The sequence below is a fragment of the Microcaecilia unicolor genome, chromosome 1 (assembly GCF_901765095.1).
Source record: "Microcaecilia unicolor chromosome 1, aMicUni1.1, whole genome shotgun sequence".
Classification (NCBI taxonomy): domain Eukaryota; kingdom Metazoa; phylum Chordata; class Amphibia; order Gymnophiona; family Siphonopidae; genus Microcaecilia; species Microcaecilia unicolor.
Window position 1 is genome coordinate 708,035,280 of NC_044031.1, and position 13,195 is coordinate 708,048,474.

The 13,195-nt window shown below is 46.2% G+C and overlaps 1 protein-coding gene across 1 annotated transcript in view; it reads left to right on the forward strand.

Annotated features, from left to right (window-relative positions):
* Positions 1-13,195, forward strand: part of PRTG (protogenin) — a 247,392-nt gene that overhangs the window by 218,811 nt on the left and 15,386 nt on the right. The window contains exon 16 of the mRNA XM_030190411.1: positions 2,534-2,713. Within this exon, the coding sequence (XP_030046271.1) occupies positions 2,534-2,713 (180 nt within the window). The remainder of the gene's footprint in view (positions 1-2,533; positions 2,714-13,195) is intronic.

A 13,195-nucleotide genomic window follows, 5' to 3' on the forward strand; every position in this document is an offset into this window, starting at 1 on the left:
TAGAGATATTCAAAGGGGAGTAAAAGAAGTAGTGTAGCCAACAGGACACTTCCAAAGACAACAAAGTCAGACAGCGTCTTAAATAATATTTATTCTAAAAGCCAAAGATGACTAGACACGGCACTGTGTTTCAGCAAAGTGCTTGCCTCAGCAGTCTACAAGAACAATAAATATTCAACCATATAAAACTACTTTAAAAAGTATAAAAATGTTTACATATAAAAACAGTAATGTATTGAAAAAGACACTCATAGTGGAAAGCATCAAAGGTAAATAAAATGTATAAATGCTAAAAACGTAGCTCAAAAGACACATCAATATAAAAAAAAATATCACGTATCAAAATGTAGCAATAAATAAGTGGTCACATTATAATATAGTGTAAATTATTCAAATATTAAACCATGAATAATATCACCAGCATAAATAAGTAGCACCAAAAGAATATGTAGATACAATATATCACACAGTGTCCATACATATGGTGCAATTTTTCTGTAAAAACTAATATACAAAGAATCCTATATAATAAAACGCACCTCCAACATTCTGAAGCTGACTGCATGGCTGAGGCATTTCCTGCTCTCCGAATCCATCTCCTGAATTGACATCACGTACTTCCGGGTTCGTCACAAGCAGAAGTGACCAACCACACGAGGTTTCTCGGGTTCAGAATGTTGGAGGTGCATTCTATTAAATAGGATTGGTCAGTTCCTTGAAGCACAGCCAGAGCTCAGCGTCCTGCACAGTAACGCTCAGACACCAGAGAGGGGGGGGCTGACACCAGAGAGAGGGAGGGAGGGGGGGCCTGACACCAGAGGGTGGGGAGGTATCTCTGTCACACACACACACTCTCTCTCTCACACAGTCAATGTCTTTCTCACTCTCACACACTATACTGTCTCTCACAGACTCTGTCTCACACTGTATCACATTCACACAGTCACACACTCACACACTCTCTTGGTCTCATACACTCAGTCGCACAGAGAGTCTGTGTCTCACACACACTCTCTCTCTCACACTGTGTCTCACATACGCACTTGCACACACTCTCATTCTCACACACACACACTCTCTCTCACAGACACACTCGCACCCAGACTTACTCTCTCTCTCTCACACACACACACTCGCACATTCACTCTCTCTCTCACACACAGTCACTCTTACATACACTCTCTCAAACATACACACTCCGAGGAAAACCTTGCTAGCACCCGTTTCATTTGTGTCAGAAACGGGCCTTTTTTACTAGTATGTATATATAAAAAAAAATAGAAAAACAGATGATGACTGATCTTTTTTGATGACGGCAATATCAAATAACATGACACTACAATATCAAATAACATGTCAAATGAAGTGGCAATGCACCGCTGAGATGTAATGTAACTGTCTATGAAAATATAGTTGACACGTTATTTGATATTGCAGTGTCATAAAAAAAGGCCAGTCCTGTACATTTACCATTTATATTACTTATTATACACCGATTCATTCTGGTCTTCATCTGTTTTTCTATCTTTTTATATTAGTTTTTCACAAAAATTGCACCATATTTTTGGACACTGTATAGTCACAGCATGGAGCGATACAAAGGCATTATAACATTCTCATTTTTGCTTTCCATTCCTTTCCTAATAATACGTAACATTTTATTCATTTTCTTAGACACCACTGCATACAAAGAAAGCAGTGAATGCAAACAGATCTCATTGTGGTATTCATGGCGTCCAGACTGGGTTGTGATGTTCAAGGACCAGATAAATGCCTTTGAATATCGGCCGGTTTGTTTTTAGCTTTGCAATTAATGGCAGGCCATTGGATCATGATTTGGTAAAGCTCTCCTCTTACTCTGTCTCCACATGATGCCCACTGAGGTTTTCAGGAAAATCGGCGCAGCACTGACGTTTTATGTGGATTCTTAGTAATGGATGTGAACTTTCAGAAACTTGTCAGAAATAGAAAAGCTGCCTCTTAATGATGATTTGTATTATAACTCCCCATTGAATTATACACATTTTCATGCTGCAGTTTCTATCCTATGCAGAAAAATAGGAGAGACAAATTTGCTCTCTCTCTAACAGGGAAATACTAGGGATAATTCTGTATCTTTCTCCTTTTTAAAGCAAAAGGGTTCTATATATGAAGTTCCTGTGCCATCAGCAGAAACTCACTGCAGTACAGTAAAAAAAATAAACAACAAGAGTTTGTTTTCTGTGTCTTAATTCTCTATCCCAGATAGGTTTTTTGGAGACTACTGCCTTCTTGTTTTCTGTCCAGGGATTGAGTATTTTCAAAGGAAAATTATGTCATATGATCTATAAAAAGCCTGCCTTTTCCAGGAACAAAAGCAAAGCTGTTCCTGGGATTGGTAGCATGGAATCTTGCTACTATTTGAGATTCTGCCAGGTTCAACCACTGCTGGGAGCAGGATACTGGGCAAGATAGAGCATCAGTCTGCCCCAGTATGACCATTCTTATATTCTTATCCGGATGTATTTTCATAGGCAGGAATTTCTATTCACAGGAACCATAACCATGGCTTTGCTGGAGAACTTGGTGCCTGGGAATGTCTACCTTGTTAAACTATCAGCATCCAATGAAGTAGGAGAGGGACCCTTTTCAAATTCAGTGGAGCTTACAGTCGGGGGAAAAGGAGCCTCGGAAACCAGCCAGAAGTCAAAACGTTTGGATTCTGCTGCTGAAGGTTGGTACAGATTTGCATGGTGTGTAATGACTGTTGGTTGCACGCATCTTGGCATGAGGAAATGTTTCTTTCTTGTATAGGAAAGTCATCCACCTGCAGCATGTTTTAAGCTGGAATTTCTGTATGTCAATGAATGGGGCAGGAACTAGAGCAGGGTGTACAGGGTTTTCCTTCAGAACCATATTTTAAAAGGCACTTCAGTCTAGTGTACAGGGGAGGGAAAATAATATTCAGTGGCCCTGGTTCCTATTGCATGCCCGGGAGCACTGAAATACCTTGTTCTGGTGCTGTCAGTGAGCCAAGGGATAAATTTCAATAGTAGCTTTAACAACAAAAGCTTATACTTTGCTCACATTTAAATGTTGGTAGTATGTGTGTAACGTATATTATTCTATAAGTTACATAAATGTGAGTCCACCCATGCTTTGCCAAGTCTCCACCCATATGTACACCTACCTAAAAAAAAGTATGTGTGTAAGATATGTGCGTTATTTACAGAATAGCGCTTAGGTGGAATGTCAGCATTTAGGGGTCATTTTACTAAGGTGCGCAGAAAAATGGCCTGCGGTAGTGCAGACGTGTGTTTTGGAAGCACACAGAATCATTTTTCAGCGCACCTGCAAAAATGCCTTTTTAGAATTATTGCCGAAAATGGACGTGCGGCAAAATGAAAATTGTCGCGCGTCCATTTTGGTTCTGAGACCTTACCGCCAGACACTGACTTAGCAGTAAAGTCTCATGTGGTAACCGGGCAGTAATGACGTACGCACGGCAAATTCCACTTGGCGTGCGTAGCTGACGCGCACCAGAAAATAAAAAATATTTTCGGGCGCGTGTAGCAGATGTGCACCAAAAATGAAATTACTGCAAGGGCTACGCAGTAGCCATGCGGTAACTCCATTTTGGCGCACATTGGGCACGTATAGACGCTTAAGCGGCTTAGTAAAAGGGCCCCTTAATGCACATGTGATCACACATGCTTGTGTATATGCCATTATTTTCATAATTTATGCGTGTATTTGATTTGTTTAAGGTTAGCGCCCACCTTATAGAATTGACCCCAAAATATACACCCTCCCATCTCATAACAAGTTCTCAACAGTAAAAGCAAATATATTTTCCATGAAATCAGACTTCTGACTCTGTGGGGCAAATAGTTGCTGTACCATTCCCATATACTTTGAAAAGCATTCCAGTCCTCCCTTCCCCAGCTCTTCCATAACCATTAAACTACGGACTTGTATCCTCTGCTTAGTCATATTTGGGGATTTATGGCTCCTCCAATTAAAATACATTCATGTACTAGGAACACCACTTTGCTATGAACCTGCTTCATTCATCTCCTAAGCAATGTCAAGGTGACGTAATTATAAAAAAAAATGCAGTTGCTCGCACTGATATTTATTTGCCCATCATCCTGGTTAAATATGAGCAATCTGAGCCCAAAATGCATGAGTGCATTGGCAGGTCTAAAAACATATGGCTTAGCATAGATCCTCCACATCTAGGATGCCTGCTATCATTATTCTAATTGACCTTAAGGGCTCATTTAAGTGACAAACTTATACTGTTGTTCTTGCAAACCAGTTTTAACCATTAGAGCTGTGCCACAGAATACAAAATTGGGCCTCTAGTTATATATTTATCTGCCACCCTCCTAAAGTTAAATTTCAGCTTCCGCTGTATTTAGTGTTATTCTGACATACTATGAGGGGCATTTTAGAAAGGATGTCCAACTCAGAATGTGGACGTCCTAGTCAGTACATCACAAATAAACATCCATCTCATTTGTATTTTAGAACAGGATACAGCCTGTAAAGTGAAGCTACTTACCTGTTGCAGGTATTCTCTGAGGAAAGCAGGATAGATATCATTACATCTGAGTGACATCCCAACAGAGCCCGGTGCGGGACGTTGTCCAGCACTCTGTAACTTTTAAAGGCTTTTGGCAGCTGTCCCACCTTAGTAACATATAGTAGCGGGATAAGAATTCAACTCCTAGGAGAAGTGGGAGGGTTGTAAGGATACCTGTCCTGCTCTCTTTGGAGAACACCTGCTATAGATAAGTAACTTCACTTTCTCCGAGGACAAGCAGGACAATGGTATTCTTACATCTGGGAATCCCTAGCTGTCAGGCTCACTGAAAACAACAGTAGGATAATAGACAATGGCAAGACTAATCTGAACTACCCTAGGAGGGTGGAGCTGGATTCTACACAACAGAGAAATTCTGCAGGACTGTCTGACCAAACCAACTGTCGCATCTGGTGTCCTGCTTGAGTTGGTAATGAGATGTGAATGTGTGAACTGAAGACAACGTTGCAGCCTTGCAAATCTCCTCAATGGAGGTGGGTCTCAAGTGGGCTACCGATGCAGCTGTGGCTCAGATATTACGAATCATGACATGACCCTCCATAGTTAGCTGAGCCTGGGTATAAGTGGAAGAGAATGCAACCTGCTATCCAGTTGGATAACGTTCACTTATAAATGGCTGTCCCCATCCTGTTGGGACCAAAAGAAACAAAAAGCTGGGTGGACTGTCTTATGGGCTTTAGTCTGCTCCAGATAGAAGGCTGAGGCTCGCTTGCAGTTCAAATTATGCAGTGCACTTTCGCTAGGACAGGTGTGAGGTTTTGGGAAGAACGTTGGTAAAACGATTGATTAAAATGGAACTCTGACACTGCCTTAGGAAGGAATTTAGGATGCGTGCGGAAGACTACCCTTTAATGATGAAATTTAGTATAAGGCGAATCAGCTACTAGGGCCTTGAAGCTCACTTACTCTGCAACTAAAATGACCGCCACCAAAAACAGGACCTTCCAAGTCAGGTACTTCAGTTGACAGGTATCTAGTGGCTCAAAAGGAGCGTTCATCAGCTGGTTGAGGATGTCGTTGAGATCCCCACACACTGTGGGAGGTTTGAGAGGGGGGCTTTGTCAACATCAAACCTTTCATAAAGCAAGCATCTAGAGGCTGTACAGAGATGAGCTTGTCCTCCACATGAGTGTGATAAGCACTGTAAAGAGGTGAAACCTTACAAAGTTGTTTTTTAAACCAGACTCAGACCCCCCTTTTATTAAGGCGCACTCACGTTTTTAGCGCGTGCTAAAATTGGGCACTCGCTAAACATTAGCGATGCCAATGCATTCCTATGGGCATCTCTAACGTTTAGCGTGCGCTAAAAATGTGAGCGCACCTTAGTAAAAGACCTCTCAAAGAGGTGTAGGAGGTACTCAAGCAGTTTTTGTGTAGGACAAAGAAGCAGGTCTAGGGTCTTACCCTCACAACAGACAGCAACCTTTTCCATTAAAAAAAACAAAACACTTCTTAGTGGAATCTTTCCCGGAAGCCAGCAAAATCTTGAAGACACCCTCAGGCAGGTGCAAGGAGGTGAAGTCTACGCTCTCAACATCCAGGCCATGAGAGCCAGACTCTGGAGGTTGGAATGCAGGAAGGGACTCCTCGGTCTGCGTTATGAGGTTTGGAAAACAGTCCAATCTACACAGACCTTCAAAGGACAACTTCAGAAGCAGAGTGAACCAGATATGCCTCATCCAGTATGGTGCTATTAAGATCATGGTTCCCTGATCTTGCTTGAGTTTCAACAAAGTCTTCCCTACCAGAGAAATGGGAGGCTAAGCATACCGAAGACCTTCCCCCCAATGCAGGTGAAAGACAGCTGATGTTAGTCTGTCATGTGACCTGAGTCTGGAGCAATACTGAGGGACTTTGTTGTTTAAGTGAGTGGCAAAGAGATCTACTGAGGAAGTGCCCCATTTTTGAGAGATCTTGTGGGCCACACCCATATTGAGAGAACACTCATGTGGTTATATGACCTTGCTCAGCCTGTTTGTCAGACATTTGTCTTTTCCCGCTAGGTATGTGTCTCTGAGCACCATGTTGTAAGTTAGAACCCACTGCCATATCCAAATTGCTTCCTAACACAAAGGATATGAGCCCATACCCCCTGCTTGTTTATGTAATATTGTAAACTCCCTCCTTTCACAGCAGGGCCGGGTCATCTCCCTGGGCTCAGCATTCCACTCTCAGCCACAGCAAGTGAACACCTCCACAATGCAAGTTGAGGGGAAAAAATCCCTTTTATTACAGTCCACATTCACAGTTCATGAGCAAGTTTAGGTATACCCCTCCCCCTCCCTTCCACCCACAGTCTCAAACCTGGGAAAGTGGTCCCAGTACTTTAAGAGTCCTCTGTCCTCCCATAAGCAATGGACAGGCGTCTCCTCTTTCTTCCAAAATAAACCCTTTTGCTTCCAGTTATATCAGTCTTTAGTCCTCTGCAGCAACAGCTCGATGCTGTCCTCTTCTCAGCCAGGAACCTCAGTCCTTGAGGTTCCCTGCCAGAGCAGTGTTCCTCCCCCTGCACAGCAACAAACAACCCTGTGGCCTCCCACACACTGCTCTTTTCTTTATGCCAAAGTCACTTATCTGAACTCCTCCACCTCCATATGTTCCTCTCCACTGGGTGTAACAGCAGGTAAATCTGTTTCACTCACTTCCCATTCCATGTCCTTCCTCTCCCTCCCTCCTCTTCAAAGCCTCCAGAAAAACCGCCCTCTCTTTCTCACAGGTGGCAGGAATTATGTATTGATTCTTAAGCTATGGGAACTGATTTCCCTGGTTCAGGCGCCCCCTTCTGGTAACCACTGCCTCTCCATTCCCCTCTCTGCTGCTGCTGATGCCGGCTCCTGGAAGGGGAATCCGACCCGGGGTTTGGGTTCCACCCCCTCCCCTACTGGATTCTGGGTATGGTATTTCTGGTGCTAGTGGCTTCAAGGGGAGTTCCCAGGATCTTATCCTATTACAATATATTGCAACTTGATTGTCCAATTGAGTTAGGATAATTTGATTTATCAGCCAATCTCTGAAAGCCTTTAGAGTGCTCCATATTGCTTGGAGTTCCAGGAGATTGAAATGAAGAGGCTGCTCCTGGGAGGACTAAGTCTCCTAAGTGTGAAGCCCATCTACATGAGCACCCCAGCCCAAATGTATGCATCTGTAGTGAAGATTTTTCAGGATGGCGGAATTTGGAATGGTAGTCCCTGGACCAGATTGGATCGAATTAGCCACCAGCGTAGCAGTTGTTTGAGCTGTGGCATGACCTGGATGATATCTTGTAGATTCCCAGTGGCCTGATGTCACTGAAAATGTAGGGTCCACTGGGCTGTCCTGAAATGGAGATATGCCAAGGGAGTGACATGCACTGTTGAGGCCATGTGGCCTAGCAATCTCAATAGATGCCGAGCTGATACCTGCTGGCTGCTGCAAACCTGATCGGTGATTGACATTAGAGCAGTTGATTAATCTTGAGGAAGGAAAGCACAAGTTTGCACTGTGTTTAGCACGGTTCTTATATATTCCAGTTGTTGAACTGGGACGTTGGGTAGTTGATTACAACCCCTAGCAGCTCCAACACCCATATAGTCCTCTGCATTGATTCTTGAGCACCCTTTTGCAACTTGCTCTTGACCAGCCAATCGTCCAGGTAGGGAAATTCATGCACTCCCAAACTGTATAGCAGTGCTGTGACTACTGTAAGACAATTGGTGAAGACCCTGGGTGTGGATGTGAGGCTAAATGGTGCAGTGCGGTACTGAAAGTAGTGCTTCCCTACTATAAATCTGAGATACTTCAGATAATTGGGAAGTAACTGGATGTGGGTATATGCATCCTTTAAGTCCAGAAAGCAAAGCCAATTGTTTTTCTGAATCATTGGGAAAAGGGTGCCCAGGGAAACCATCCTGAACTTCTCTTTGACCAAATATTTGTTCAGGACCCTTAGGTCTAGGATGGGGCAAAATCCTCCCATTTTCTTGGTGATGAAGAAGTACCTGGAATAGAATTCCTTCCCTGGTGGAATGATCTCAACTGCATGTGGTGAGAAGAGATGCTCGGGTTAGTAATTTGGAGGTGTTTGTTGCCAATTGAGTAAGTATCCCGCTCAGACACTTTGAAGCACCCACTGGTTGGAGGTTGTAAGGGGCCACCTTTCTTGGTAAAAATTCAGCTACCCCCTACCAGTCCAGCCAGTCCCAGTCCATCTGATCCAGCTTCTCCCTGCTCGTTCCAGTCCGTCGGATCCAGCTTCTTCCTGCTTGTTCCAGCCACCTGCTCCAGCTGTTCCAGCCCGCCTAATCCAGCTTGCTCCAGTCAGCCTGATCCAGCTCTCCAGCCATCTGCTCCTGCTGTTCCAGCCCGCCTAATCCTGCTTGCTCCAGTCAGCCTGATCCAGCTTCTCCAGCTTCCCCTTGCTCGTTCCAGTCCATCTGCACCAGCTTGCTCCAGCCCGCCTAATCCAGCTTCCAGTCCATCCGCACCAGCTTGCTCCACCCCACCTGATCCAGCTTCTCCTGCTTGTTCCAGTCCATCTACACCAGCTTGTTCCAGCCCGCCTGATCAGCTTCTCCCTGCCTGCTGCCTGCCCCAGCTGTTCCAGCCCGTTTGATCGAACTTATCCCAGCCCGCCTGATCCAGCTTGTCCAACTTGCCAGCTCACTCACTCCCTACCTCTCTCACTACCTATGGCCCCCATTCACATTCTATTCCTCGCCCTATCCCTCCCCAATCTCTTCCCCCTCCCTCCACTCTATACCACACGAACTCACTACCCATCCCCCCCGTCCTGCTCAATACTGCAATACCCTACCTACCCCTATCCCCCACCACCTCACCATCCCTACTGTCCTCCTCCTCCTTCCTAGCTCTCAACCTCCAACACCTCCTTCCTGCCATGAACCCTTCCCCATTCCTCCTCAGCGCATCCCGCCTTCATCGCCCTACCTCCCCCACCCTTCTCCGCTCTCTCTTGCTCCTTCTCCTGCTATCCGCGGGAGACATCAATCCCAACCCAGGTCCACCACACATGTCCTCGTCCTCGTCTCATCTATGCAAACGTTCCCACGATATCTCCAATCTCATTTCCATTCCCCTCCTCCCCCTTTCTTCCCTCCCCTTCTCGTGTGCCCTGTGGAATGCCCACTCAATCTGCAACAAACTTACCTTCACCCATGATCTCTTCATCTCCCATTCCCTCATTCTTGGTGACTTCAACATACACACTGATAACTCATCCGACTCATACGCTTCTCAATTCCTCACCCTAACCTCCTCCTTCAACCTCCAACTGAGCTCCACCGACCCTACTCACAAATCTGGTCACTGTCTTGATCTCGCCCTCTAATCTCTGCGTCTCTGCTCTTCCCATTTCTGACCATCACCTGATCACATTCACACTTCATCACCCTCCCCCTCAGTCCCGCCCAACACTAACCACTACCTCCAGGAATCTCCAGGCTGTTGACCCCCCCCACCTTATCCGCTACTATCTCTGATCTCCTCCTGTCCATCACGTCGTCCGAGTCTGTTGACAAGGCTGTTTCCAATTACAGTGCCACTCTCTCCTCCGCCCTTGACACCCTTGCACCATCTGTTTCCCGTCCCACAAGGCGCACTAATCCCCAGCCCTGGCTTAACCCTTGCACCCGTTACCTTCGCTCCTGCTCCCGATCAGCTGAATGCCTATGGAGGAAATCCCGCACCCATACTGACTTCATTCTCTACAAATTCATGCTATCCTCCTTCCAGTCCTCCCTATTCCTCGCCAAACAGGACTACTACACTCATTTGACTAATTCCATCCGCTCTAACCCTTGTCTCTTCGCCACCCTCAACTCTCTCCTCAAAGTGCCCTCCGCTCCCACCCGCCCCCCTCAATCACTGGCTGAGTACTTCCGCGACAAGGTCCAGAAGATCAACCTCGAATTCACCACTAAACCTTCTCCTCTTCTTCATCCTATCACTCACTCCCTCAACCAATCAACCCAGGCCTCCTTCTCCTCTTTTCCTGATATCACCGAAGAGGAAACCGCCCATCTTCTCTCCTCCTCGAAATGCACCACCTGTTCCTCCACCAACTTACTTATCACCATCTCTCCTACTATCACCCCCCATCTGTCATATCCTCAACCTCTCTCTCTCCACTGCAACTGTCCCTGACACCTTCAAGCATGCTGTAGTCACACCTCTCCTCAAAAAACCTTCACTTGACCCTACCTGTCCCTCCAACTACCGCCCCATCTCCCTCCTACCCTTCCTCTCCAAAATATTGAACGTTCACAGCCGTTGCATTGATTTTCTCGCCTCTCATACCATCCTCGATCCGCTTCAATCTGGCTTTCGCCCACTTCACTCGACAGAAACGGCACTATCCAAAGTCTGTAATGACCTGTTCCTCGCCAAATTCAAAGGTCATTACTCCATCCTCATTCTCCTCGACCTATCCGCCGCTTTTGACACTGTCAATCAAGACTTACTTCTTGACACACTGTCCTCTTTTGGGTTCTGTCCTCTCCTGGTTCTCCTCTTATCTCTCCCATCGTACCTTCAGAGTACACTCTCATGGTTCTTCCTCCACCCCTATCCCGCTCTCTGTTGGAGTCCCTCAGGGTTCTGTCCTTGGACCCCTTCTTTTCTCTATCTACACCTCTTCCCTGGGCTCCCTGATCTCGTCTCATGGCTTCCAGTATCATCTTTATGCTGACGACACCCAGCTTTATCTCTCCACACCTGACATCACTGCGGAAACCCAGGCCAAAGTAATGGCCTGCTTATCCGACATTGCTGCCTGGATGTCCAACCGCCACCTGAAACTGAACATGGCCAAGACCGAACTTCTTGTCTTCCCACCCAAACCCACTTCTCCTCTCTCTGTTTCGGTTGATAACACCCTCATCGTCCCCGTCTCATCTGCCCGCAACCTCTGTGTCATTTTCGACTCCTCTCTCTCCTTCTCTGCGCATATCCAGCAGATAGCCAAGACCTGTCACGTCTTCCTCTATAACATTAACAAAATCCGCCCTTTCCTCTCTGAGCACACCACCCGAACTCTCATCCACTCTCTCGTTACCTGTCGCCTTGACTACTGCAACCTACTCCTCACTGGTCTCCCACTTAGCCACCTATCCCCCCTTCAGTCCGTTCAGAACTCTGCTGCACGTCTTATCTTCCGCCTGAACCGATACACTCATATCACCCCTCTCCTCAAGTCACTTCATTGGCTTCCGATCAGGTACCACATTCAATTCAAGTTTCTGCTACTAACCTACAAATGTACTCGATCTGCAGCCCCTCCTTACCTCTCAACCCTCATCTCCCCTTACGTTCCCACCCGTAACCTCCGCTCTCAAGACAAATCCCTCCTTTCAGTACCCTTCTCCACCACCGACAACTCCAGGCTCCGCCCTTTCTGCCTCGCCTCACCCCACGCGTAGAACAAACTCCCCGAGCCCATACGCCAGGCCCCCTCCCTGCCTATCTTCAAATCCCTGTTTAAAGCCCACCTCTTCAATGTCGCCTTCGGCACCTAACCTCTACACCTCTACCCAGGAATCTTGACTGCCCCAACTTGACATTTCATTCTTTAGATTGTAAGCTCCTTTGAGAAGGGACTGTCCTTCTTTGTGTATTTTGTACAGCGCTGTGTAACCCTAGTAGCGCTCTAGAAATGTTAAGTAGTAGTAGGTCATCCGGAACAGATACTTTGTGGCTATTCTAGAGCCGGTCAAGAGCGCACCCTCTCTTTTGGCTGGGGAGCAGGCTGTGGATGGGGCTGGTGAGCCTGAGGATATTGGGTCTGGGGCTGCTTCTGGGGATGGGCAGAAGAAGAAGTAAACCTACACCTTTGAGAGTAATAGTTGCTTCCTTGAGGTCCGCAAGCAAATCTCCTAGCAGAGGAGGACATTGAAGGAGGCTGCCAGGAAAGGAACTGGAGGGTATCAGTGTGTTTTTTTTATGAGGTCAGCAATCTCTTCTGCCTTGTCCCCCAAGAGATTGCCTCCCTGGCGAGGTACATCTGCTAGCCTCTCCTGAACTGTAGGTTCAAGATAAGAGACACACAGCCGTGAGAGTCTGCACATTTCTACATCTAAAGCGGAAAGTCTAGATGCAAGTATCCCAGCTAACTACGCTGTTCCATTGTTGTACTGAGGGAGGAACCTGTGCGCTAGCGTGTCCAGTGGTTACATCTTTTCCCCCTATAATACCGATGCTGGTTCCTGGCTACAGATCAGCTCAGCCACTTCCTGTCAGCAAGTATCCCAGCTAACTACGCTGTTCTAGTGTTGCATTGAGGGAGGAACCTGTGCTCTAGCACATCCGGTGCTTTGGTGGTGATGTCATCTCTCCCTATAATACCAATACCGGTTTCTGAAGCGTCACGTTGAAGGGGTGTGCCAAAGGGGCACACCCCTCCCCTTTGCATGTAATTTTGTTTGACATGCGATATACTCTCTTTTACTAAGTTTGGTAGGTTATATTCTTTTCTAGATTGGCATGGGTTTTACTGTCATTTGTTTATTTACTTGTGGGGAGGGGAATGGTTTGGCCTTTGGATATCAATCACTTGATAAGGCCTTATGTTGATTTTATACAATTTGATGCCAGTCTGTCTTATTTTGGTTATTG